Raw genomic sequence first — 26,234 nt, 5'->3', positions numbered from 1 at the left:
GGAATAAGCTCCAGCTCCCTATGATTTGTGGTTATTCTCTTGTGAGCTAGGGTTTCTGGATCCTTTCCAGCTTCTGTGGGTTCTTCAGTAATTCCTCCTCATGTGACCTTCCATCTCTGTTCACTCACAGGAGCCCAGGAGCCCTTCTCAACACGGCTGTCCCAGACGTGAGCAGACAGCCTGGGCACTTGAAGCAGACCCTCCTTTTGATACAGAATTTGAGGAAAGCAATCTTGGGGAGATGCTGGAAGTGCAGAGACTGGCACAGAGCAGGGCAGTCTGTGCATCCTCATGCCCTCACATTCTTCTCTTCCTACTCATACCCCAGCACTGACCATATCTCAGGATACTGGTTTCACAAGGGACCAACAAGATCATGACTATCTAGCAGCCACAAACAACACGGAGTGACCAGGTCAAAAAGAGACTCAGGGATAATTTCACATCTCCTGGGTCCCACAGAATAATAGCTGGACATTGGAAATGCAAAAGGGTCATGCAGGCTCCTTTTCCTTTTGTGGGGATGGAAAAGAAGTCGCAAGATTTAATTACTATAGGAGCCAGATCTCTGTATGTTGCCAATGACTGAGGGGTGACAGACTGGCCAGGCAACTACTGAGGGGTGATAGACTGACCAGATAACAGGAGGAGTCACGAGAACCAGGCGGTAGGGTGGTATCAAGGTGGTGGAGTGTCTGAAGTGTGGCAGGATAAAGGTAAGTGATGGTGTGCAAGGATGAAGGCTGCCAGGCTGATGGCCATGGAGAGAGCCTTGTGCTGGGTTTAACACTTTTCAGTCGAAAGATCTTAAGGGAGCTTGTATTTGGGGACCTCCTGCATTGTCCGGAATGTTCTGGCTACATTGACTGACTGGGAGATCTCTGTATATCCCGATACCAGGGTGTTCGTTCCCAACCAGGTTCCTCACAGACTGTTGTCAGACTCACTAACAGGTCAGGCTCCCTGGGATGGCCAGTCAAGCTCTGACCAGACACACAGGTTGGAAGAAGGGCACAGACCTGGATTCCCAGCAGGGATATTCCTAATTTGCTCAGAAGCCACACATAGATGGGCTCTATTCTACAGTCAGTCAGCAGCCATAAGGGACCAACACACAGTAGATCATTCAGGCAGACAGAGCAAGTGCCTTGCAGAGCTGATTCACAGTCATCATATAACAGGCCCCCAGACCTTAACACGACTAGACCCCGTGATGGAAGTGCCACTCAGACCATAGACCTTACACAGTATCACTTACCAAAATGAAAACAAAGACCTAATCCATCACCTAATCTATTTAGGTGAACTAAATCTTGCAAGGGAGGTTCCTGGGTGAACTGAATCTAGCATCTTTTCATTTACTTATCCAGCAAACAGACAGTGAATGCTAGGCTTTGCAGAACTAGCCACAAGAAGAGACCCTTGTGTTATGGTACCCACCTGGAGCTGTCCCCATGCCTGATGTAGGATTCCCCTCTGTATGCTGTGAATACCATCGGTTAATAAAGAATTGTCTTGGCCTGTGATAGGGCAAAAGAATAGAGTTTTGTGGAGAAAACTAAACTGAATGCTGGGAGAAAGAAGGAGGAGTCAAGGAGAAGCCATGTAGCCGTGCTGGAGACAGATTCCGAAACTTTACCTGGTATGCCACAGCCACATGGATTAATGGAGATGGGTTAAATTTGGATGTAAGAGTTAGCAAATAAGAAGCTAGAGCTAATGGGCCAAGCATTGATTTAAATAATATGGTTTCTGTGTGATTATTTGGGGGCTGAGCAGCCAGGAACGAAACAAGCGGCCTCCTCCAGCACATGCCTCCAATCTGACCACATACAGACACAGGCTTCTGTCTTGAGAGCTGTTAGACCTGAGCAGTTCACCAGCTGCTGCCAGTGTTTGTGGAGTGTGGACTGGGGCTTCTCTCCTTCACTTTCCTTCCTGGAAAGTCTCTAAATGCACTAACCTTGCTTTTTAGCTTCCGTAGTTTCACTTCTGACTGTTATTGTTGATTTAAGTATGCCAACCCAGGACATGGTTTTTGTGCTTAAAAGTTTATCCTGAGAAAAGTTCAGGGCTTCAATGGGATCCTAAACACCCACTGTAGTTGCCAACTGGCTAATAATGTCTTCCTTTTGACTTAAATCCCTGTCTGAGCAATCTCCTCTGGTGGATACCCTACAACAATGAGAGTCACTAGGAGATGGAAATGCATGCTCTTCCATTGTCTGTGCCTTATGTGTGTCAGCCCATCAGTGATGGTGAGGTGAGCCCTAGATCATTGGACTATATTTGGTTTTGTGGGTAGTAGTTGTTTGAATGGGATGCGCCCATAGTCTCAGGCCTTTGACTACTTGATCCCCAGTTGCTGTTGCTGTTTGAATCCCTTAGGGGTTGCTTTGTTGGAGGAAGTGTGTCCCTGCAGGTGGGCTTTGAGTTTAAAGACTTGCACCATTTCTAACTCACTCTCTCTGCTCGGTGCTTGTAGTTCAAGATGTGAGCCCCATCTTCTCCCCCTGCCACCACGACTTCACTGTCCTCAGACTGAACTCCTCAGGAACTATAAACCCAAATAAACTCTTCTCTTTGTGAGTTGCCTTGATCATGATGCTTTATCACAACCATAGAAAAGTAACTAAAATAGGAGGTTTTTCCTGACTAGACTCATGATCATACAGTTATTTGTCCCTCAATTGAATACCCGCCCCAAGAGTGGTCCCTCAATCCCTTCTGATGAACCCAGCTCTCCCAGTTGGTCACACTTGCCCCATCACACACTTTCTGACACATTACTCACTGCCCAACAACTGTTAGATTCTCAATTGGGTATTTTTTCTTCTATTCATCTTCTAATGTCCCAATTTAGGAACTGGGTGTGGAGCTGGTTTGACATAACTATTTCCTCATGGTCTCTGGCTCAGAACCTGCTCTCTGACCAAGACTGGCCTCCTGTCTCATTCAGCGGTCTCATCCGATGGTCAGACTCACATTCCATCACCAGGGCTCCCACAGTCATGACCAAGCTGTGACCTAATCTCCTTGTACTCCATCCCTCACGAGTCCCTGCAGAGTCTTTCAAACTTTAGCACATCCTGGCAGGACATTAGGCCCACGGGCAAGATGTGTACTGCCACGGAAAGAGAAGATCAAGGGTGGCCAGGCGACAGAACTGTCCTGTAGATCTAGGCCTGGTGCATAGGGTGACAATGGCTTCTTCCGGTGGCCCACCTTTGCCTTCCCTTTCTCCCTCTATCCTCTCTGCAGCCCCATCTCACAGTCTGGCCACTCACACTGTGTCGATCTTGCCATTTACACCTAGTCCTCCACGCAGAGCAGGCTGTGTGAGTGGCTTTCTTGTAGACACACATGGCTTCCTCAGGACGGCTCCAGGTCGCAGCCTGCTTGGGCTGTCGTGACACAGAACCACGTACCAGGCAGCTAAACCACAGGCTTGTTTTCTCAGCTCTGAGGCTGGAAGTTTCAGATCAGAGTGTGTGCAGGCAGATTCCTCCCGTGGCCTCTCTCGTTGATGCTCATGTGGCATCTCCTGTGTCCCCACACTGTTTGCTCCGTGTATCTCTATGTCCCATACTTCTCTTCTAATAAAGAACACAGACATATTGAATTAGGTCAATGCTAAAGTCCTTGTTATAACTGAATATCTTTAAATAACATCTTTCCAGACACAGTCACGTTCCGAAGGCTGGGACTTTCAGCACATGAATGTGAAGATGAACCAATTCATCCCATGATTCTCCAGAAGAGTGTACATTTGATTATTTCCCTTCTCCAAACAGGGCAGCAGGCATTAGGAAACCTAGCCTACACCACCAGCCTCTGTGGTGTGGACTCTTTCCTGTGAGGCCACACACAAGAAGGCCATGGGCACCTGTGAATCAAAAGGACATGATGTTTGATATAGGTAAGACTCAGAATGACCACAGGGTGGCCCATATAGCCTCTGGGGCATGCTGGGACACACAACACGACAATATCTTGGAATCTACAGAAAATTTTGTCATTCATTCTCCCACTGGGATCGCCTCAGACCGAGGGCTGGGGCTGTAGTTAGTCCTGTTTGAGAAACGAGAAAAGAGGTTTGGAGGGGACGTGGGCCAGGACTCTCTGCTAAACCACAGCATCCGGCAACTCAGTTCTTCTCTGCTGCTCCATATGCCATGCTTGAACAGTCCACACCAGGGCCACCTAGAGAAGAGTACTAAGCAGGTTAGGAAGCCCTCAGTGGGGCCCTGTCCTAATGAAGCTACCGAAGCCCGTGTCTACACACTTGACTCAATCACAAGCAGCCTCTCATTTCTCAGAGCCTCCTGGTCTCCTTTCTGCCTCTACTTCCCAGCAGTGGGGAACTGCCCATGAAGAATGCGTTGCATTCATTTGCATTTTCCACTCCTCATGTAGTAATTGACTCAGGCCCACTCGTCCTCATTCCAGGAAACCTTTTCACGTTTCCCCCACGGGTTCTCTGTGGGCCTCTCCCGAGTCCTGCCCCTGACAGGCTGACCATCCAGAGCATCGAGAAGCAGTGAGAGGCCACGGAGGACATTAGACGGTGACAGTGGAGGGGGCACAGATGGGGGTCAGGACCTGAGGGCAGGTCCTCTTCCCTCTTCCCCCGTGGAGCCCCGCAAGGAATATTTCTTCTTTTAAGGAATATTTCTTCTCCTTAAAAGATCAGCTTGTGTGTGGGTAGGAAGGAGGCCTCTGACCTCTTTTCTGAAGACTCTCCTGGGTCTGTGACACCAACGCCTGGCTCTACCAGGGACAACAGCTGTGGAGGAATGTCGCTTCCTTCCTTCTTCTGGCTGGCTTAGCTTTCTTTTGTACACGGGCCAGATCCACCTGTGTAATGGTTTGGGGAGGGGTTCTGAGAGTCAGTACAGGACAAACGCAGACATCAAATTCTCAGCACAAAGATTTGTTACCCTGGACGGGCAGCAGGGCATTGCCTCTGGATCAAGCCGAGGCAGACAAGAGCAGCAGGCGTTTTTGCAGTAGTAGGGTTTTCAGGAGAAAAGGGGGAGTCTGGGCTAGCGTGAGTTGGCAAGTCCTGATTTGACAGGTTAGCCACTGTAGCCAGTTTTGATTGCTGAACCTTGGCGTTTGGTCTCAGTGACCAAAGAAGGAAATGGACCTTGGGAACTTGTAAAACACAGTGTCTGCTCTACGCGCTACAGTATGCGAGCCGGGAGCCAGGCTGGAGATTTAAAAACACACACACACACAGGCAGACAGAGACACAGGGACACGGGTCATCCTTGATACAAGAACGCCAACTTTGTTGTGCTCAGGCAGCTTTTATAGGGCTCTGGCCACGCCCCAGCCCTCAGGATCTTTCAGCTGCAGGCCTCACCAGAAACCATTCCCCTGCCATCAAAGTCTTCTGCTCAGAGTAGCTGCAGGCCACTAAGAGCAGGGGAAAACAAGTTGTTTACAAGAAATTCAGGATCTGGGGGTCCACAGCCCCCACAGGAACTAACTTTAGAAATGTAATCTAATGGTTTTTAGCAAGGGAGAAGGAAGGGAAAACAAGGGCCTGCCTAGGAATGGCATTGCCACCATTAAGTGGGCACACCTCTATTTATTAGTAATCATGAAAATGACCCCACACTCATACCCACTGACCAGTCTGATGGAGGCAATACCCAACTGAGGTTCTCTTTTCCCACGTGACAACCAAGCTTAGCCATCACCCAGGTCTCCATCTCACTGATGGCACATAATGACCTAACCTAGCTAAGACCCAGTCCCTCTGCATTTTTGTACTCTACTACTCCCTCTGTAAAGCGCCCCAGAGGGTGTCTGCGCTGCTTCTGAACACACTTTGCAGCTAATACGCCTGATCAGGCAAGAGGCCTGTAGCTTCTAGACCAGCTGGGGCTACATAGTGAGATCTTGTCTCTAAAATCAACATAGTTAAAAGTCCCACTGATGGACCCGGATGGGACTCAAACCATCAATAAATATTGATGAAAACATCAACAAGCAGCAACTTACCAGAATTCATTGATCCAAGACAACTTACTGTCTCTACCTCACAGATGTTGTACACATCAAAGACTCCATAGATGTATATAAATGGCAACGTGGGCATAAAAGTCACAGATTATGCTACTTAAAGACTTTAGTTGTCAATGACTGACATGGTTAGCCCTGCAAGTGGATCACCACCACTCTGACTCCTACAGGAATGAGGAGCTTCTGAGATATGCAAATGGCGATAATGAATGGATTTCCAGCACATTGGGTATTCCCCAGCTTAGTATCTGCAAGTAGACAAAACCACAAATAAGAGCCCACAGAAAGGGCCCTAAACCCTCCATCACTCAGAGTTTGAAAGTTGAGGTTCAAAAAGCAAGAAGGCAGGGAAGAGAAGGCACTGAACAGAGCCACCTATGAGAAAGGTGCAGATCGGGGTCCTTTGGTCACAGGTGATGAGGTGTGAAGGCGGGGAATTGACGGTTCAGACACTTAGAGCTGCAGGAGGTCAGGGGTGAGAAGGACACTAAGATTCAAGTGATTGGAGCAAACTGATCTCAGCACAGCAGGTCTGGGAGTCTTGAGGGGAAGAAATCTCTTGGGATTACTAAGAGCTGAAGAAAGAATGGGAGGCAAGGAGGTGGGCACTATGGGTGCCAAGGATGCTTCTGAGAAACATTGCAGTTAATTGAAGTTCTGAAATGGGTTGGCACAAAAAGTGGTCGCACCCCATAGTCATCAGCTGTCTCCAACAGCACACAATGCTGTGTATTCAGGAAGCCCCATGCATGTCTGTGAGGGCAGGTCATGCCTTGTGCTGATGACACTCCCATGCCATTTCTATCACAAGGAGAAGATGGGGTCTGGGGAAACTACAGTTCTGTCTCCCTCTGGCTAATGTACGCAGCAGCACAGTTGATACTCATTGATGGATCTAGCAATCTGTCTTCATCTCTTTAACACCCTAGCCGTGAGGCTAGTCTCTACATCACTAACCCTCTGAATTCAGCACAACAACATACATGGCCTCTTGGCTAGATGGGTAACCTTGTAAAAGACACTACCTCTCCAGGACTTATTTTACCTGTCTGTAAAATGGGTAAGATGACAAGTGTTTTCCTGCTAGGGAGAGTATGTTTATTGATTGGATGAGCAGCAATAAATACTGTGTTGAATGAATGATTAAGTGATGCCTTCAGAACCCTTCGTGGAAGGAGAGTGAGCAAGTATCTTATTATAATGAATGCTCTGCACGATCCTCTCCCTGTGGCCTGATGTGACTCTCTTCTCTTCATACAGACTCAACAACAGGACTCCAAGATGCACAGCCACCTGAGAATCCAAGCTCCTCCCAGAAGACGCTCACATTAGGGACACAGCGAGATCTGCATTATGCCCCCCTCACTTTTGTGGGGTGAGGCCTCAGCAGGAGCCGTCTCCCCAGGATTCAGAAACCTGCATACATTCAGGAACATTCAGGAGCACCCTCTCATCTGGAACACGTGTGCCCTCTCTCCCCAAGGGTGATTTCCACAGCCTTTCTCTTCCCAATAGGCAACAGGTTACACTGCCAAGTGTGAAGTTCACACTGCTGAAATTGTCTGACTTTGCAGTAAAGCACAAGTCTGTGCTCCTGCGTTTGTCAGCAGAGACACTACCTCCTCTGCGTCTTCATCTCCTGTTCCATCTATTTCTCCCCTCGTTGTCTCTGTGTCTCTGTCTCTGACTCTCTGTGTCTCTGTCATGTCTCTGTCTCCCTGTGTCTGTGTCTCTGACTCTCTGAGTCTCTGTCATGTCTCTGTCTCCCTGTGTCTCTGTCTCTGACTCTCTGTGTCTCTGTCATGTCTCTGTCTCCCTGTGTCTGTGTCTCTGTCTCTGACTCTCTGTGTCTCTGTCATGTCTCTGTCTCCCTGTGTCTGTGTCTCTGTCTCTGACTCTCTGTGTCTCTGTCATGTCTCTGTCTCCCTGTGTCTGTGTCTCTGACTCCCTGTGTCTCTGTCTCCCTGTGTCTGTGTCTCTGTCTCTGACTCCCTGTGTCTCTGACTCTCTGTGTCTCTGTCATGTCTCTGTCTCCCTGTGTCTGTGTCTCTGACTCCCTGTGTCTGTGTCTCTGTCTCTGACTCCCTGTGTCTCTGACTCCCTGTGTCTCTGTCTCCCTGTGTCTGTGTCTCTGTCTCTGACTCCCTGTGTCTCTGACTCTCTGTGTCTCTGACTCCCTGTGTCTCTGTCTCTGTCTCTGACTCTCTGTGTCTCTGACTCCCTATGTCTCTGTCTCTGACTCTCTGTGTCTCTGACTCTTTGTGTCTCTGTCTCCCTGTGTCTGTGTCTCTGTCCATCTCTGTCCCTGTCTTTTTTTCTCTCTCTGTGTGTATATGCTACTGCCAATATGTACCCATGTAGAGGTTAAAAACCAACGTTCAGTGCCTTTCTCTATCATTCTCCAGCTTATCTTTTTGAAGCATGAACTCTCATCGAACCTATCCATCAATCCATGGAGACACCTAATGTCTCTGTTTCCACTCTAGGATACCCCTTCCTTCCTGTGTGTATCCATACCCTTCCTCCAGTAACATCCATGACCATGTTACCACTTTTTTTCTCCTTAGAAATAGCTCAGAAGCAGGTGACTGGGGGCTGGAGAGATGGTTAAGAACCATCAGTGGTTAAGAACGTCCTGCTCTTGAACAGGTACCCAGATCAAGTGACTCACAACTGCCAGTTCCAGTGAATCTGATCTCCTTTTCTGACCTCTACAGGTACCAGGCACATACGTGGTGCACATAAACTGATGCACACATATATATTTAAAATCATTTTTATTTAAAAGCAAGTGTGTGGGTATAGATCATAGATAACAATAGGAGCCTGTAAGCTTCCTCCTGAAAAAACATATTAAAATAGTAAAAATCAGATTCAGCAAAAAAAAGTCCTAAATTTTCTGATAGCACTCTAATCATGATGGAATCATAATGCCAGCATTCATGGCAGCTCCTTAGAAGACTAATGGAATGAATGGAATGGTCTGCTTCTATCTCAAAAATACCTGATGCCCATACACTACCCCTGCTTATGAGAAGGGTAATAAGGAGAGTATGGGTACACTTCTCCACCTACTGGTCAGAACATTACAGCGTGACTGGCAGACCTCTGGTACAGAAAAGATGGCGTTGACTCACTTCCTCCTTTCCCTAAGCACAATGACAAACCTCAGAAGTAATGCAAGAGGCAGCTGAAGAGACTCCAGTGTGTGTTGACAAAGCCGTTTGTTTAGGACTTAGGGCTGAGGAGCAGAACAGAAGAGAAGAAACTGTACCCCCATCACACACACCTCTTACCAGAGGAGTCTTCAGGCCCCATACACGGAGACCGCACAGTGTCAGGCAGTGGTATGAGCTCATGGGCTCACCCATGTGTGGAACAGGAGACCTCCCAACAGCATCACGCTGCTGCTTCCTTCACTAACGTTAGAACCGGTTTCTTCAAACATTCAGTATAGACTGAGGACCAGCAGCTCTCTGGTAATTCTCCAGCCCTTCAGTACCAGACTGGAACTGCTGAGATATCCAGCCTGGTGAAGCAGCAACTACCAGTTTCTTGTCCTCTCTAGCGTGAGACAAGCATTGTTGCACTACCCACATAGAATTGTAGTCTACCAGTTCAATCCCTTTAGAGAGCCCTGACTAATATACCATATGCACGTACCAAGCAGCTTCAACATGTTTATTTTTCTCAGTTCTGGAAGCTCTAGTTCAACTTTTTGTTTGTTTGTTTTGTTTTGTTTTGTTTTTCAAGACAGGGTTTCTCTGTAGCATTGGAACCTGTCCTGAAATTAGCTCTTGAATACCAGGCTGGCCTTGAACTCACAGAATTTGTCTGCTTCTGCCTCCCAATACTGGGATTAAAGGTGTGTGCCACCACCGTCCAGCCTAGATCAACATTCTTTGACCTGCAGATGAAGTCTTCTCCCCACGTCCTGATGTGGATGCCCTATCTGTGTCTGTGTCTGTAAGTCTTTCCCCCCAGGTCCTGATGTGGTGCCCTATGTGTCTCTGTCTGTGATGGTTAAACCTCCACTGGAAACTTGATGAAATCTAGACTCAACTGGGAGACAGGCGGCTAAGCGTGCCAGTGGGTGAACATCAAGGCTAGGTTAACACCGTCCCATAGACTGAGAGCCTAGATTACACAGTGAGCTGAGAACATTCTATCAGCTCTCACTCTGTTTATTGCATACCCTGTAGCCATCAATGGACCTCACCACAAGGAACTGTAGTTTTAAACTCTGAGCCAAAATAAACCTTTCTTTCTTTAAGCTATTTTGTCAGGATATTCTCTAACAGCAACAGGGCAGCTACTGAGGCAACGAGTGTCCCTATTGCCTCTTCATACATAAAAAAAAATAAACTTGATTGCATTTATTTTTTAATATGTGTGTGTGTGCTCACTATGGCATGAGTGTGCCACCATGCATAAGTGGGGGCAAAGGACAACTTATGAGAGCCAGTTCATCCTTTGCACCATGTGGGTCCTGGGGATCACACTTAGGTCACCAGGCTTAGTGGCAAGTGCTTTTACCTGCCAAGCCTTGTCCCTGACCATCAGACTAACGAGAAGCAAATGCTCCAGATAGGGTTCGGGAGCAGAGGGTGTGTCTTTGACTCCGCGTTACCCCATGTGAAAAGTGGAAGTGTTCGTTCTCCCAGGGCCCTGACAGCTCTGATAACCTATGGGCGGAAAGTTCCTTCTCTGCGGTCAGCTGCTCTCTCCTCATTCCTGGACTTTCAGGAGGGCGCTGTCTCAGTCCTGCGACCTCGAAGCCTGTCGTTCTCACCGCAAGGACCCGCCTCAAACTGACCGAGCCTCCTTTCTTTGGCCACCTAGAAGAGCCCAGAATCTTCCACTGTGTGATGCTGCGGCTCCTGTGTCTGTGTCTGCTCTGGGCAGGTGAGTAGGGGTAGCGGTAGGGCTGGTGGGACAGGACCGGGATAACTCTCATTTATTTACAGGATCCCTGGCTGAGACGGAGGATTATAAACTCTTCGTGAACAGTTCGGTAACAGTACAGGAGGGTCTGTGCATCTATGTGCCCTGCCGAGTCCTTTTCCCCAAAGCCAGTGGTTCTGTCTTTGGCTACTGGTTCCAGGATGGGGCCAAGACAGACCGAGACCCTCCAGTGGCTACAAATAACCCAGATCGACCAGTTCGGAAGGAAACTCAAGGTCGATTCTATCTCGTGGGGGACCCAAATACCCATAACTGCTCCCTGGAGATCAGAGACGTGAAGATAAGTGACACACTAAAGTACTACTTCAGGATTGAAGGAAACACAAAGTACAGTTTTGTGGAGTCGTTGCTCTCTGTGAATGTGACAGGTATGTGATGAGGGCATTGTGGGGGTCCTTGTCCCAAAGCTCTGGGTGTGCTCAGACCAGATAACGAAACTGACTGGGGGGAGAAGGCTGACTTGAAGTGGAGTCACCCACAGTGATCCCCACCATGTCTTGTGTCCCTACCCCTCTCTGTCCAGCTCTGACTGAGACCCCTACCTTCCAAGTTATGCCTACCCTGGTGTCTGGCACTTCCACCCAACTGATCTGTTCTCTGCCCTGGGCTTGTGAGAGGGGGACACCCCCCATCTTCTCCTGGATGTCATCTGCCCTCACCTCCCTGGGCCCTAGGACCACACTCTCCTCAGAGCTGACGCTCACACCCCAGCCCCAGGACCACGGCACTAACATCACCTGTCAGGTGACCTTCCCCGGTGTTGGTGTTACTGTGGAGAGGACCGAACAACTCAATGTCACCTGTGAGTGCCAAGCCAGGAAACCAGGGTTCGGGGGGGATGGGATATTAGGGTGCAGGATGGTGTGGGTAGAACTGGGTGATGGGTCCTGAAGCTAGGAGTGTGGGAGAAGAAAAGAACACGGGGGTGAAACACCAGCAGCCACCTCCTCTCTGAAAAGAGAACAACCATATCTGTCTGCCCAGATGCTCCACAGAAGCTGACCATCAGGGCGTCCTGGGGAGAGAACACAGGTAGGGCGAAATTTCTCCTCCTTGGGGTGGGTGCGGGAACTGCTGCCCCCAGAGATAAGCAGATGTTTTGGAGCTCAAGCAGGAAGAGGTCAGGGTGGAGAAGGAGGTGATATGGTATCCCCTCTCACCTCACCCACACATTGCACTCTCCCTGAGATGCCCATGGCTTCTGTGTTTCTCAAGACACAGTAGTCTCCAGTGCCAAGACTGTCTTCATCCCCAGCCTGCCCTCATTCCCCTCAGCACTCGAGTCCGGCCTGTTTCCCTGCTCCCTTCCTCTCTGTGAGGTGATTTTGTCAAATTTGGTGTGAGATGTATCTTATTCTGCCTCCACCTCTGTAGCATGGCAGAGGGAGTGACCTCCATGGCAGAAACAGGCTCCTTACCTCGGAAGGGGGTCATCTGTCTGTGTGGTTCCTGGCGATGGTGTCCTGCCTGTGCTGGTCTTCTCTTTACCCTGTCTTTAGGCAGCAGAAACGACCACACAAGCCCTCTGCTGTCCTATCATAGCCCCCTTATTTCCGCCATTGGCACATCCGTTCTACAATCTCATCCACCTTAATTACCTCCCAGTCACCTCTATTATATTGGTGGTTGGGGCTTCAATATATATGAATTTTAGTGCAATATAATTCTGCCCATATAAAAAAATTAATACTTATAGCTCTTAGTGTGTAATATTCTCCTGTCTTGGTTGACCATGCACAGGAAGTCTTGCATGCACATTTAAACACACACACACACAAACACACAATGAGGCCCTGGGGTAGAAGAAACATATATCTTCTTCACACACTACTTTACAACTTTATCAATTTCTTCTTTATTTATTATTTACTTATTTATATAGGATGGAACTAAAGCACTGAGCTGCACTCTAAACCCTTTGTTAATGAAGTTCCTAAAGAAACTAACTCCTGGCAAAAGTCAAGGCTAGGGATTGCGGAAGCAAAGCAGCTGATCCCCACCCCAGACGCTCAGTTGCAAAAAAAGACAACAGACCCTGGCCCTACAGGAAATTGCTAGCTTCCCCATTCTGCTCTGAACTCGCTCTCTTCCCATTTCCTGCCCTTGGCCATCAAACCCCCAAACTGAGGCATGTAATCTACACCTTCCTGAACTCTGGTCTCTGTATTTCTGAGTTCTGTTCCCTGACCGCAGTGGAACCCGTGTGCAGACACCCTCTGGCGTTAAAACAAAGCCTGCCTGCCCTAATACTTGCGGTTGTCTACAGTCTCACCTCTTCCTCATATAAACTTAATTCTTACTTATCTTTACGGTACCTTCGTGGTCAAGCCTACCCGGGCACAATACATGTATCAATCAGTGGCAAGTGACTGAATTAATTTTTTCCCCTTAGACATAGTTTTCTTAGAGACTTTCTTGTTCACACATATTAGTAACTCCATGGTTTTCTAGTGATATGATAGCATATTTACCCTCTTATCTCTTGACAGAAAGCTGGCATTCCTTGTCTTTCATTCAATACGTGACTTACATGACAACTCTTCATTTGTGTGACCATGTCTATGAAATTACTTCCTGAGGTAGAAAATTCCAGTACAAAGGGTCATTTGCATTTCACACACACGCTGCCAATTTGCACAGCATGGACTTTGTCTTATGCATATCCCAGCAACAGTGTCTTTCTCTCCTTAACCAGCGCCCCGCCCTCCCTCGTGCCACAGATGAAGTCACGGCACCGTGGTTTTCCTTCTATTTATCCTCTCAAGAAACAGAGTCTCTGTGGTGGTGTTTAAGTATTACTTCTGGGCTGCGGCTGTGCCTCCGTTGGTAGAGTGCTACCCTAGCATGCAGGAAGCCTCGGGTGAAATCCCCAGCACCGCATAGGCTGCACATGGTAATTGCACTCCCACAAGGAGAGGTGGAAGCAGGAGGCTAAAAAATTCTAAGTCATCCTCATCTCCATAAGTTTGAAGCTGCCTGAGGTAAATGAGACCCTCTGTCAATAATAATAATAATAATAACAACAACAACAAGTTGTATTGTGATATTTTCCAAATTATAACAATAATAATTTCCAAATAATAACAATAAGTTGTCTGTGATAATTTCCAAAGTCATCTGTTTGGTAGGTGAAGGGAGTTTTCAGACCCTACAGTTAGCATAGGGCGATTTCATCTCACCATGGGCAGAACACTGTGGCGGTGTCCCTGGACAGCTCCACTGCCCTTCACATTCTCCCTCAGCTTTCCTCCTCCCGGAAGACCTTCTTGCCCTGAGAATCTCCCTGAGCTTTGGAGACAGAGCCACTGTAAAAGCCACCACGTGCTGCGCCATGCCTGCCTTAGGCACCTCCTACTGGGCCTGTGAGCTCCTAGGACACAGCTGAGTTAGGCAGGCCTTAGTGAGATGCCCTTGAGAGACGGAAGGAGAAACTCTCCGGGGCAAGTAAGGCATCGAGAAGAGTGGACCGCAGAGTAGTTCTGATGGTCTCACCCTTCTAAGAGGTACTGTCTATCCACTCTTTACGGTGTGAGGCCTTTGGCCAGCAGAAGAGAAGACAGGTGTGGTAAAGGGAGGAGACAGAAAGGCAAAAGCCCCTGTGGCTGGGCTCGAGCCTTCTCTCTGCCTCCTCAGAACCTGAAATCCTGAACAATGGCTCATCTCTGCATATCCAAGAAGGTGAGTCCCTGCGCCTGGTCTGTGCGGCCGAGAGCAACCCCCCTGCCAATCTGAGCTGGGAGCAACTGACCCAGAATCACATCCAGCTCTCCAGTGAGGAACTACAGCTGCCGAGCGTGGAGTTGGAGGACCATGGAATATATATCTGTCGAGCGGAGAACCGTCTAGGTGTTCAGGTGGCCTCTGTGAGCCTCCTCATAAGGAGTGAGTTGGAAGATGATGGGGGTGGGGCATTGCGATCACAACTTGGAAAGCCCCTGTGATGCCTCTCTTTGTGTTCACTCCCCAGGCCCTCTACAGCTGCTGGTACCCTCCTGCTCCTGGCAAGCTGAGAGTCTCCACTGCAGCTGCTCCTCCAGGGCCTGGCCTGCCCCCTCCCTGCGCTGGTGGCTGGGGGAGGGGCTGCTGGAGGGGAACAGCAGCAATGTCTCCTTCCAGGTCTCCTCCAGCTCCACAGGACCATGGGCCAACAGCTCCCTGATCCTCAGTATGGAGTTCAGCGCTGGTCACAGACTCCGTTGTGAGGCTTGGAACGACAATGAGGCTCAGAGTGCCACTATGTTGCTGCTGCCAAGTCAAGAGGTCACAAAGGGTAATGTCTGGATTCAAAAGATTGGTGAACAAGTTAGGGCTGACTCGGCTTACATGGGGCTAGTGTTCACGGTTTCCTCTCTGTTGGGTTGGTAGGAGGTCTGGGGATGGGAAGCTGTACCCGCATTCACCCGTGGGTTAGAATGGATGGAGACCAGACTGGGAGTGGACATTCTCATAAATAATGGGCTGCAGAAAGTTGGCTGCTAAAATGACCGCTTGAGAGGAAAACTTTCCATCACCCAGGCCTTTCTTGTTAACAGATAAACCAGAACCCAGTGCAGGAGTGATCCTATGGACCATGGGAGGAGCTGGTCTCATGGCTGTCTGCCTCTGTCTCGCCTTCTTCATGTGAGTGGTGGCCCCATTTGGTAAGGCCTCTGCTTAAAGAACCAGGAAGACTCAGCCAGGGTCAGGGTTAGCAGAAGACACCTGCTGCTTTGGCCAGGTGCAGGGTCTGTTCAGATCATGTAGTCCCATGCACTGAGATCTCTAACTCACAAAGCAGCCCCATTTGTTGCCTCTGTGCCTGGACTGCTCTGGTCTGAAACTCCATCCAGCAGAAAACAAACTGATCTCTTTTTCCAGAGTGAAGCTTCTCAGAAAGAAATCAGCCCTGAAAGTAGCAAGCATTGAAGGCAATCCTCCTGCTGAGAGACCTGTCTCAGGCATGATTTCGTCTGGCATTCTAGTGAGATACCCTACTCAGGTATCCAAACTGAGCTTGTGTTTTCCCAAATGTCTCCCCAACATCCAGCTTTCCTTCTGCATCCGCTGGGGACCTGGCATTTCTCCCCACCTCTATCTCTGCTCCAGGTATTTACACAGGACTGCCTGTTATTGCTGTCAGCAAAGCTCCCCACATAGCTACTTCCTGTCACATCTTCACAGCCTTTCCCTGGGCCTCGGTGCTGTCTTCATCAGCCCATACTTAACTTTCAGAAAGGAAATCCAAACACAGCGACTGAGTTCTGCTTGATCCTAACAGTTCAAACGTGTGTCATTAAACAGAACTAGAATGCCAGGCTGGGCATGGTGGGCAGACCTCAGCATTCAGGAGGCTGAGGCAGGGGTATGGGGAGTGCAAGGCCAGCATGAACTCCCTAGAGAGTTGAGGACTTCCCAGGGATTATGAGACACAAATACAATCAAAAGTGGATACCAGGCAGTGGATAACTTGCCTGGTATCCACCAGTGAGAACCGGGCTGTGCACAGACGTGGGGTGCCTGTGCAGAACCTACCAGTGATGGCTCAGTTTGTGACTAAGGGCTAGGACACTTGGTTAGAACCACCAGGGATGGGAGTGTGGCTCAGAGTCGGAGTGCCCGCCCAGAATTTAACAGTGAGTCACTTGCATGTAGTCTATTGTAGTTTTCAAGCATGTGTGAGACACTGGGTTCTATCCCCGAGAGAAGGGGGTAGGAGAAGAAAAGAGACAGACAGAGACAGAGAGACAGCAGGAGGCTGGGCTTGGTGGTGCTTGCCTATACTCCTGACCCTTGAGAAGCATAAGGAAAGAAAATTTAAAACTTGAGGCCAGCTTGGGCTGCATGGAGAGTTCCAGGAGAGTCTGGGCTACCTAGAGATTTAACTTCATGATAAAAAAAAAAACAAAAATAAAAAAATAGACTGTTGATCACATGCATAACATAAAATATTCATTAGTCACATAAAATGCAGAAACACATCAAATTTCATTCCATACATCACATCCCAATGACTGTGATTCTAGTTTGTTGTCAATAACCAAATGAAAAATTACTCATGATACATTCACATTCTTAGTTTGGGGTCCTCAGTCTTTCAGATCCACTGTCTACTCTGTTCTCCCACACATCTACCCTGAGCTCCCTCACATTACATGAGCTACCTGTGGCTAGCTCTATAGTCAACATCGAGACCTAAAGAATGAAGTCCCAACTCCCTGGGCAGGTGCTTCCTGACCCCTCCTTGAATGAAGCCTCAGTCATCTCCCATGTATCAGCTCTGGCAGGCAGACCTGCCTCTTGTAGTCTCAGACTTCCCTATTCCCTCCACATACTGTGAGCCCCACCAGAGCAGGATGGGTCTAATCCTAGCTTTTTGAGAGCTTTCTGTAACTTCCTGCTTCTGCCCACCGATTACAATTAGATTAAGTTTTCATTTTATTTTTGAAATTTTACTTATTTATGATTTTGGGTTTCTGTGTAGCCCAGGCTGTTCTGGAACTCACTGTGGAGCCAGAACCTGTCCCAGACACAATCTTCCTTCTACAGTCTCCCAAGTGATAGAATTGCTGGCAGACACGTCTGGCTTTTCCTTCATTTGTTTGTGACAATCTGATGCTATCTTTTGTGAGTTTCTTAGCCTGAACCAGACTATGTTCATATCCATAAAATGGGAAAGGAGAGGGTTGTGGGGACTCAGAGAGACTCTTTATAAGATTAAAATTAGTTGGGGATGGGATGCAGCATGTTGTTGGAGTCCTTGCTTACTATGTGCAGGGTCCTGGGTTTGATCACAAGTGCTGTGGATGCTGTTGTGTGTGCACATAGGCATATCCTGGGGGAACGTAGAGGAGGGCTGTAAACACATGTTCATATTCATGTTCACACATCATGCTGTTGTGTGTGCACATAGGCATATCCTGGGGGAACGTAGAGGAGGGCTGTAAACACATGTTCATATTCATGTTCACACGTCATGCTGTTGTGTGTGCAGATAGGCATATCCTGGGGGAACGTAGAGGAGGGCTGTAAACACATGTTCATATTCATGTTCACATTAAGCTAAGGTGAATGAGTGAAAGCAGGGAGTGAAGACTCAGGAAATGCATGTGAAGAAGATAATGAACCAATGCACAGCTAAGCCCCAAGTGCCTTTGTGCCATCTGCAAAGTCTTGACTGATGCCCTTTAATTGGGTTCCAGGGTCACCTGAAAGCAGCAGGGTTACAAAACCAGAAAGATCGGCCACCTCTTGCCACAGTGCTGCGCTCTCCGGCAGACGAGCCTGAACTGCACTATGCCTCCCTTTCCTTCCAATACCTGAAGCCCAGGCAGCCTCAGAACACGGAGCCCATCAAGTCTGATTACACCGAGATCAAGATCCACAAATGGTGACCCTCCTGCACCAGGTGTCCCAGCACTGCCTGGAGTCCCGGGAAGGCGTGGCTGAGGACAGCATGTGTTAGGGGCAGATTCTGTTAGCAGTGGCTTTCTAAAGCAAGGGTTATGAAGGGGCAGGAGGGAGTCTTAGAAGGAATGAAGTGCACAGGATTCCTGGGTTCAAGTCCAGGTTTAGTGTTATTCCCACAGAAACTGCCTTTCCTCGTGTGGCCTCTCTTCCTTCTCTGTAAAGTGGGGTCCCATTCACAAGGTGTGACAAGGAGAAAATGCAGTGTTTGTTATTCATTGTGTTGCTTTATGTTGCCTTGGCAGTGGGGAGAAAATTCTGACTTTATCACATACTTGAATTTTACTTGTATATTTTAAAGAATATATGTTAATTCTTAAAGTGATTTTTTGGTTGGTTGGTTGGTTAGGTTGGGGTATTTTGGGGGAGGGAGCTTCTATTGGAAATAGATTCTTTCTTATACAGTATATCCTGATTACAGTTACTGCTCCCATTACTCTGCTCATTTCCTCCCCACATCCTCTCCCATCCAGATCCAGTCCACTCCCTTTCTGTCTCATTAGAAAAGAACAGGTTTCCAATAGATAACAACAAAACATAAAATAAAATTCAATAAGCTAAAACAAAACAGTCACCAAAAGTTGGACAAGCCAAACCAACAGAAGGAAAAGAACCCAAGAGAAGACACAAGAATCGTGCACACACTCAGGAGTTCTATAAAAGTACTAAACTGAAATTTTTAGAATATATGCAGAGAACCTGGTGTAGACTCATGTAGGCCCTGTGCTTGCTGCTTCAGTCTCTGTGAGCTTATGTGAGATTTGCTCAGCTAATTTAAAGGGCCTTGTTCTCCCCACCATGGCTCGTACACTCTTTCCACCCCTCTTCCACAGGGTTCCTTGAGATCTGAGAGGAGAAATTTGATGGAGACATTCCATTTAGAGCTGTCTGTTCCAAGGTCTCTCCCTCTGTGCGTACAGTCTGACTGTGGGTTTCTACATCTGTTCCTGTCTTCTGCAGGGAAGTTTCTCTGTTGATGGCACTGATATAGGAGCCCAGCAGAATATCATTGTTGGGTCTTTATGTGATTTGGGTATCAGGGTAACCATGGCTTAATAAAATGAGCTGGGTGATGTTACCTCTGTTTCTATTTTGTGAAATAATTTGAGGAGCATTGACGCTAACTCTTCTTTGAAAATTTTGTAGCATTCTGGGTTAAAATCATCTGAACCTGGGGTTTTTTGTTTTTCTGTTTTGTTTTTTTTTTTTTTGATTGGGGGATTTAATGACTTCTTCTATTTCACTCAGGGTTACAGTTCTGTTTCAGTTGCTTATCTGATCTTGACTTACTTTGGTAAAGGGTATTGTTGGTATAAAGGTTATTAAAGTGTGTCTCTATGATTTTCTTGATTTTTCCATGTCTATTACTGAGTCTGATTTTTACTTTTGCTTTCGTTAATTTGGATATTATCTCTTCACCTTTTAGTTAATTTGGATAAGGGTGTGTTGATCTTACTGTTTTTCTCAAAGAACAACTCTTTGTTTCATTGTTTCTTTGCTTGTTCTCTGTAGTGATCTGTAAGTAAAGCCTTTGTGTGAGAAACGTTTCAGTAAAGCCTTTGCTATGTTTGGGTTAATCAGTAGAGACTGAGAAATTGTTTTGAGACTGTCTAAACCGGGAAGAAATGTTTCTCTGGAGTCTGCACTTGGTGCTCTGTGAGAGCTGTCAGCTCTACAGACCTTGCTGCTAAGACACTTCCGGCAGACCTGGAGTTCTTACTTTTGATGAGGGCTTGGCATAATCAAGAGACTGATAGTTTATGAGTTGTCTGCTGTCACGGGCAGCAAAAGCAAGATAACTTTGGTAGCTGGAACTTTCCCCAGCTCCAATTAACCTTGTACATATTTGAATAAAGTAACTGAAGTGAGTTAGTTGGGTGTCAGCCTTTTCCAAGAAGGCTCTACCCCTCTGCTTCTTCGGAAAATGAAAGCTTAGCATATTGGTGAGCTCCTCTCTCTACTGTGGCACCTATGACTCAACAGCCAACAATAGTTCTCTTGTTTCTATTTTATTGATTTCAGTCCCCAGTTTGATTATATCTTGCTATCTACTTCTAGGTGATTTCTTCTTTTTGTTCTAGAGCTTTCAGGTGTGCTGTTAAGTCACTAAGGATGCTAACTCTCCAGCTTGTTGTTGTTTTCATGAAGGCCCTTAACGCTATGAGCTTGCCTTTTAGAACCACCTTCACCCTTAAATTTGGGTATGTTGTGTCTTCATTTTCATTTAATTCTAGAAAGTTTTTAATTTTTTTCTTAATTTCACCCATAACCTATTTTTCATTCAGTAGAGACTTGTTCAATTTCCATGAGCTTACAAGCGTTCTTTTATTTCTGATGTTGATATCCAGCAACTGTGGTGATCTGGTAGGATGTATGGAATTATTTCAGTTTTCTTGTGTCTTTTAAGACTTGTTTTGTATCTGAGTATGTGGTAAATTTTGTAGAAATTCCATGAGTTTCAGAGAATGTATATTCTTTTGTGTTTGGGAAGATATCCTGTAAATAGCTGTTCGATTCATTTGGTTTTTAACGTCTGTTAGTTCCAGCATTTCTGTTAAGTAGTATCTGGTTGACCTGCCCATTGATGACAGTGGAGTATTGAACTCTCCCACTATCAGTGTGTGGGGGTCAATATGTGATTCAAGCTGTATTAGAGTTTCCTTTACAAACTTGGGTGCTCTTGTGCTTGGGGCATAGATTGTAAGAATTGCTATGTCCTCCTGGTGGTGTTTGTTTTCCTTTCATGAATATATAGTGTCTTTACTCTCTCTCCTGATGAGTTTTGGTTTGAAGTATATTTTATCAGATGTAAAATGGCTATATCACCTTGTTTCTTAGGTTCATTTCGGAGATCAGCTTCAACAAAAATACCACTTACCAGGATAGGGTCATGGGGATTAGAAAAATAAGTAAAGAGAATGAAGACACGAGTGAAAATAATAAAACAAAGCCAGGCAGTGGAGGCGCTCGCAAAGAACGAAAACAGAAACATAGGATAGCAAGTGTCAGGAGGGAGCTCCTGTGAATGCTGAAATTGTCCATGTTTAATTTCCATTTGATTAAAATACCCTGACCCCAAAAGGCAGGAGTAAGATAAAATCTACAATAATGTAATACAAGGAAATGAACAGACCAGTTGAATATTGTGGGCTACATTCTTAGTTAAAGGTTCTGCTGCTAGAACAAGACAAGTAATGCTCACACCCTAGGCCAAAACATTCTGAGGCAAACCACTCCCTGGGTGGAATCCATAGTTATCTCCCTAAGGGAGTAGGAATTTAGTTGGAACCTTAGACTTTTGCTTGAGGTAGAAACAATCTACTTCTCAATGCCTGGAATACAGTGTCTCCCTATTAGCCATACCTGTTGACAATAACCTTGAGAGAGCAGAACTTAATCAAGGTGGGACCTTTGTTTGAGATAGAAGCAGATAATAACAGAAGTTCCAACTCTCTGACCTTTGATCAAGGTGGAAACAGGCTCACGTTTTCTGGACTCCACATATTCCTCCCTTTTTATTAATTTTAATAAAGCCTTGCTTCTGCAACAGGACAGATGATCATGTCTGCTTAGGTACACGTTTTTCCAATGTTTAGACTTATCTGTCTTCAGTCCGCGCATTCTCATCCTGCATGCCCATTGTCTTAGGCACCTGGGGTGAGGAGGAAGGATTTCACTTGTCTCTGACTGACTACCGATCTCTGTCAGCAAAGGGTTAAGGGAGAGTGTACCTCTGGGCTCTGTGTCCCTGAGCCAAGTTTCTGCCAAGTCAGTTCATTCAGCAATTAGATAATGGTAAATAAGCAGATAATACTTTGTGCTACACACACTTCTGTGGCTATAGTATCTTCCAATTAAAGGAGTAGAGGATCACCAGGAGTGGGAGTGTCCTTTTGAATTGGTCTAGGGTGTTTTGCTTTTCAACATTTTTAGCTGTATTAAAATCTAAACTTGTCTTATCAAACATGTCAAATCTAAGGACTCATTGGTAATGTACAACTTCTCTTAGACAAGTTCTAATCTTTTTATGATCAATAACATCTTATAGGGAACTAAAGCAGTTACAAACATTAACAGGTCAATACCATAACTTAAGTGTGGAAATTAACAATAAATACACAACTTGTCAAATCATAATTGTCTTAAATCCGTTCTAAATCAAAAGACAAGAAGAGGTTTTTGTGGTGGGTGAGCGTCCAGTCGCAATGGTGGGTGAGCGTCCAGTCGCAATGGTGGGTGAGCGTCCAGTCGCAATGGTGGCTTTTAAGTAACTGTCCCTGAGCAGCAGCAAAAACTTTAGGCTCTCTTCCCCATCTCTGAACAGGGTCTACAGTCTTTTTTACTCAGATGGGAAAACTGAGGTCTCAGTTCTCAGGTTCTTTCAACATTTCAACAGCAGAGTGAACATCTCACTGGCACTCTGAGTTACGTGTCAAAGTATAAAACAGCCAAATGTTCAGCTGGAATTTTTGGACTGACTCTAAGGTAAACAGAGTCCACTAGGTCTGAAAGTTTGCACAGCAAGTCCATAAGAGGCTGAGAATCGCCATCATCACAGTCCTCCTTCCCTTCTCGACCTGCAGCATGGTGATATGAGGAAGTCAGGAGCACAGGCTCTCACTTCGACCCTTGTGGGAGCGTTAGCAGCTACGATGTCACCCCGGCTGGCACCCTCCTATTGTACGTGCGGTCATCTCATCAAGCTTTGTTTTCTTTCTGTGAATGAAGCACAGACGTATCTTCGATCCCAAATTAATACAGGGTTGGATCCTTTCCATAATCCAGTGCAAGGAACTTTTCACCTTGCTTTATTGAAAATCCCCTTGGTGCCATCATGCCAAAATTGTCTGTCCATGGCAGATTGCTCACGGACATCCATATTGAAGAAATTTAGAGTAAGAAGTGCACAACTTAAGGCATTCTGTGGTGACTGAGGGCATCCTCCTGCTGATGCAGTGGCCATCAAGAATCCTGAATATGTGTCGGCTGTCACACGCACACATCTCAGCTTGCCACACTCTGTAATATGAGTAACATTCATTTGCCATAAATGATTAGGAAGTAGTCCTTGGTGTGATTTCAGGGAATGCCTGCTGCTGTTGGTGGCTGAGATAATGGAATGAGTTGGAGGAAGTGAAGTTGGAGGAGATGGTCTTTATAACCCATTGTTGACTGAGTCAGAAAGGGAAGGAGGGTTGTAGCAGGTAATCTTCTATAGAGCTTGGGTTGAGACTAGGGGATTGGATCTGGAGGAGCAGAAGACGTGAAGACCTGCTGTCAGCCTGCATGCTGATTGAGATTTAAATTTAGGTCCAAGTCTAAATTTGAATTCTTGATACCACTGTGAGAGTGCTAACAACTAGAAAAGAAGGAGCTCCTGGGTGCTCCTCTACAGTGAGAAAATCGCTGATGAATGCAGTTCTCAGAGTATGTTCCTGTCTCTGAGCAGGATACGAATGACTGAGCCAGCAGTGGTCCATCCCAGCCCTACCAGGTAATGTGTTCAGCTCATTATTTTCAGGGCTAAGCCTCAGATACAGCACACTGAGTGCACTCAGTAAAATTTTGACATGACGTAGATTCTCCTGTCAGGTGCTGGATTCTTCTGAGGTTTTCCTCAACCTCTCTCAGCTCTCCGTTTCCACTTGTTCTGTGTTTGTCTTTCTGAACAGCACATGGGCTCTACAACTTGCACACAGCTCCATCTGGTATCCTTATGGGCACTCAAACCTGACTCTCCCTCATATTTTCTGTCCATGTATAATGTTTTCCACATGTTGTCATGGTACCCAATGCCCAGATGTCTTGATTTACTTGAACTACCATAATAAAGAATAGTTTTCAAACAACATATTTGTCTTTCTAGTAGTTCTAGAAAAAAATAGTATATCTGATGTCTTGTGAGACCCAGCTTTCTTCATCTGAATGGTACCTTCTTTTTGTATCCTCATGTATCAGAGGTAAAGGATGGACTTCTCTAGTATTTCCTTAAGAGCTCCAACTCTATTTACCTAATTAATGGTGTCCACAATTCAGTCATCTCCCTTCTCAAGAACTACCTCCACTCTCATTATACTAGAGTTTCAAATCATGAGTTTTGGATAGATGTAGACATTGGTTATCTTCAACTGTCAGCTTGACACAGCCTAGCGTGTCAAAGAACCTCTTTTGAGGAATTCTCTAGATCAAAATGCCCTACTGGTATGTCTCTGGAAGAATGTCTTGTTAATTGACATAGATGGGCTGTCTTAGTGACAAAACACTATGACCAAAGCAACTTATGTTAAAAAAAAAACAAAAACAAAAAGACTTGACACTTGGGGTCTGTTTCCAGAGGGCAGTAGAATCCTTGACAGTGACGGCAGGGAGCACAGCAACAGGCAGGCTAGGACAGTATGAGAGCGGGAGCTGAGAGCTTGGATTGGAGAGACCAGGAATAAGAAAATAAAAATGTAGATTCCAAAAATAAGAATGTAGAAATACCGAAATATAAAGTTATAAGTCTAGGAGAAAGAGAACAGACTATCATCAGATCAAGGATCATTCATTCACAGTGAGCTATTTTCTCAGATGCTTGGGAAGCTTAGGTCATTTTACAACTGGCTGTTTTATTTACAAGGCCAGAGCATCTCTCTACAAATTGAGAGTAGTGTCCTGGCCATCCCTGATAAACAACAGTTATCAACTGAGTTAACCTTTAGGAGACAGAGATATGTGACCTCTGGGTTAGACATTGTCTCCATTATGGAAAACTGGCGCCACCAGAGGAGAGGCATCAGACTCCAGTGTACACCTGGAGGTACCAGGAGACAGCGGACAAATACAATGGTTTAATTGATGAGCTCTGATAATGGAGGTTGTAAAGTATGGCAGTCAGTACCTGAGTTTTACCTTGAGATAGTGTGAAAAGCTTTCTGCTGTCTCCTAAGTTCTCAGCCTAAGAACCAGTTAATCCTAATTTGTTAATCTTCTAGTATTACTAGCTGTCCCTTTCTGACTAATTGCTAAAGGCATCTGTTTTCTCACAATTAGTGACCTTCATTGTAATCACCTCTGAAACATATTTCATGATGGCTGCCTAGTTAGCCATTGACATTAGCACTCACTCCTCTCTTTAGGGTCAGGGCAAGGTTGTAAAAATTCTTTTGTTCAGAGATAATGCCTGGTGCCCTTACTATAAAAAGTGGATTCAGAAACCAGCCTTTTGCCACAGCCTAACAAACACCATCTCTGGCTGTGGTCTCAGCTAGCTGATAAGTTTCTGTGCCCCGTGGTGTTTTATTTTTATTTTTTATTTTTAAGTTTGCTTCTGGTTTTCCTAGGATCTGGTTTCTGGAATAAAGTTTGCTTCTGGTTTATTAGACTTGGTGGTGTTCTCATCTTTGCGCGACCCCCCTGGACCCAACAGTATCCGATCCACACAAGCAGGAGTCACAGAGAAAAATATATATAGATTCCAGAACACCGTCCTCTAGGTTCCCATAAATCTCTCCACCACGCCTTTATCACAGTATCTGAACACTTTTTAAGATACCTTTGTGCAGGCCTTAAAAAGCATTGGTTGACAATTTAATCCTCATTTTCAATAACCAAAATGCCTATAAACTGGTGAATTCATAAGCATATGGCAGTCTATTTGGGTAACAGATCATGATCCAGCCACTCCTCAGTTCATTAAAAGGGCTGCGTGCTGGTGTTGTCTGCACCACCGATGAAACTCAAGAACAGGAGGCGAACTAAGAGGGTCAAATATAAGATGTCCTCCATGTGCACTGGGCTTTTAAAACTTCAGG

At 46.3% G+C, this 26,234-nt stretch overlaps 1 protein-coding gene across 1 annotated transcript; it reads left to right on the top strand.

The window, feature by feature from the left end:
• The first annotated feature begins 10,759 nt into the window (after nt 1–10,759).
• Nucleotides 10,760–18,766, top strand: LOC125399479 (sialic acid-binding Ig-like lectin 5). Its single transcript, XM_087901301.1, has 9 exons — nt 10,760–10,938; nt 11,001–11,366; nt 11,522–11,800; nt 11,983–12,030; nt 14,632–14,880; nt 14,966–15,268; nt 15,531–15,618; nt 15,856–15,976; nt 18,177–18,766. Exons 1-9 carry the CDS (start codon nt 10,902–10,904, stop codon nt 18,366–18,368), a joined length of 1,683 nt encoding a protein of 560 aa, XP_087757427.1. The 5' UTR covers nt 10,760–10,901; the 3' UTR covers nt 18,369–18,766.
• Nucleotides 18,767–26,234: the final 7,468 nt, after the last annotated feature.

Source organism: Myodes glareolus, chromosome 24 (assembly GCF_982192425.1).
Source record: "Myodes glareolus chromosome 24, mMyoGla1.1, whole genome shotgun sequence".
In the NCBI taxonomy this organism is placed as follows: domain Eukaryota; kingdom Metazoa; phylum Chordata; class Mammalia; order Rodentia; family Cricetidae; genus Myodes; species Myodes glareolus.
This window is presented reverse-complemented; position numbering and strand designations above follow the sequence as displayed.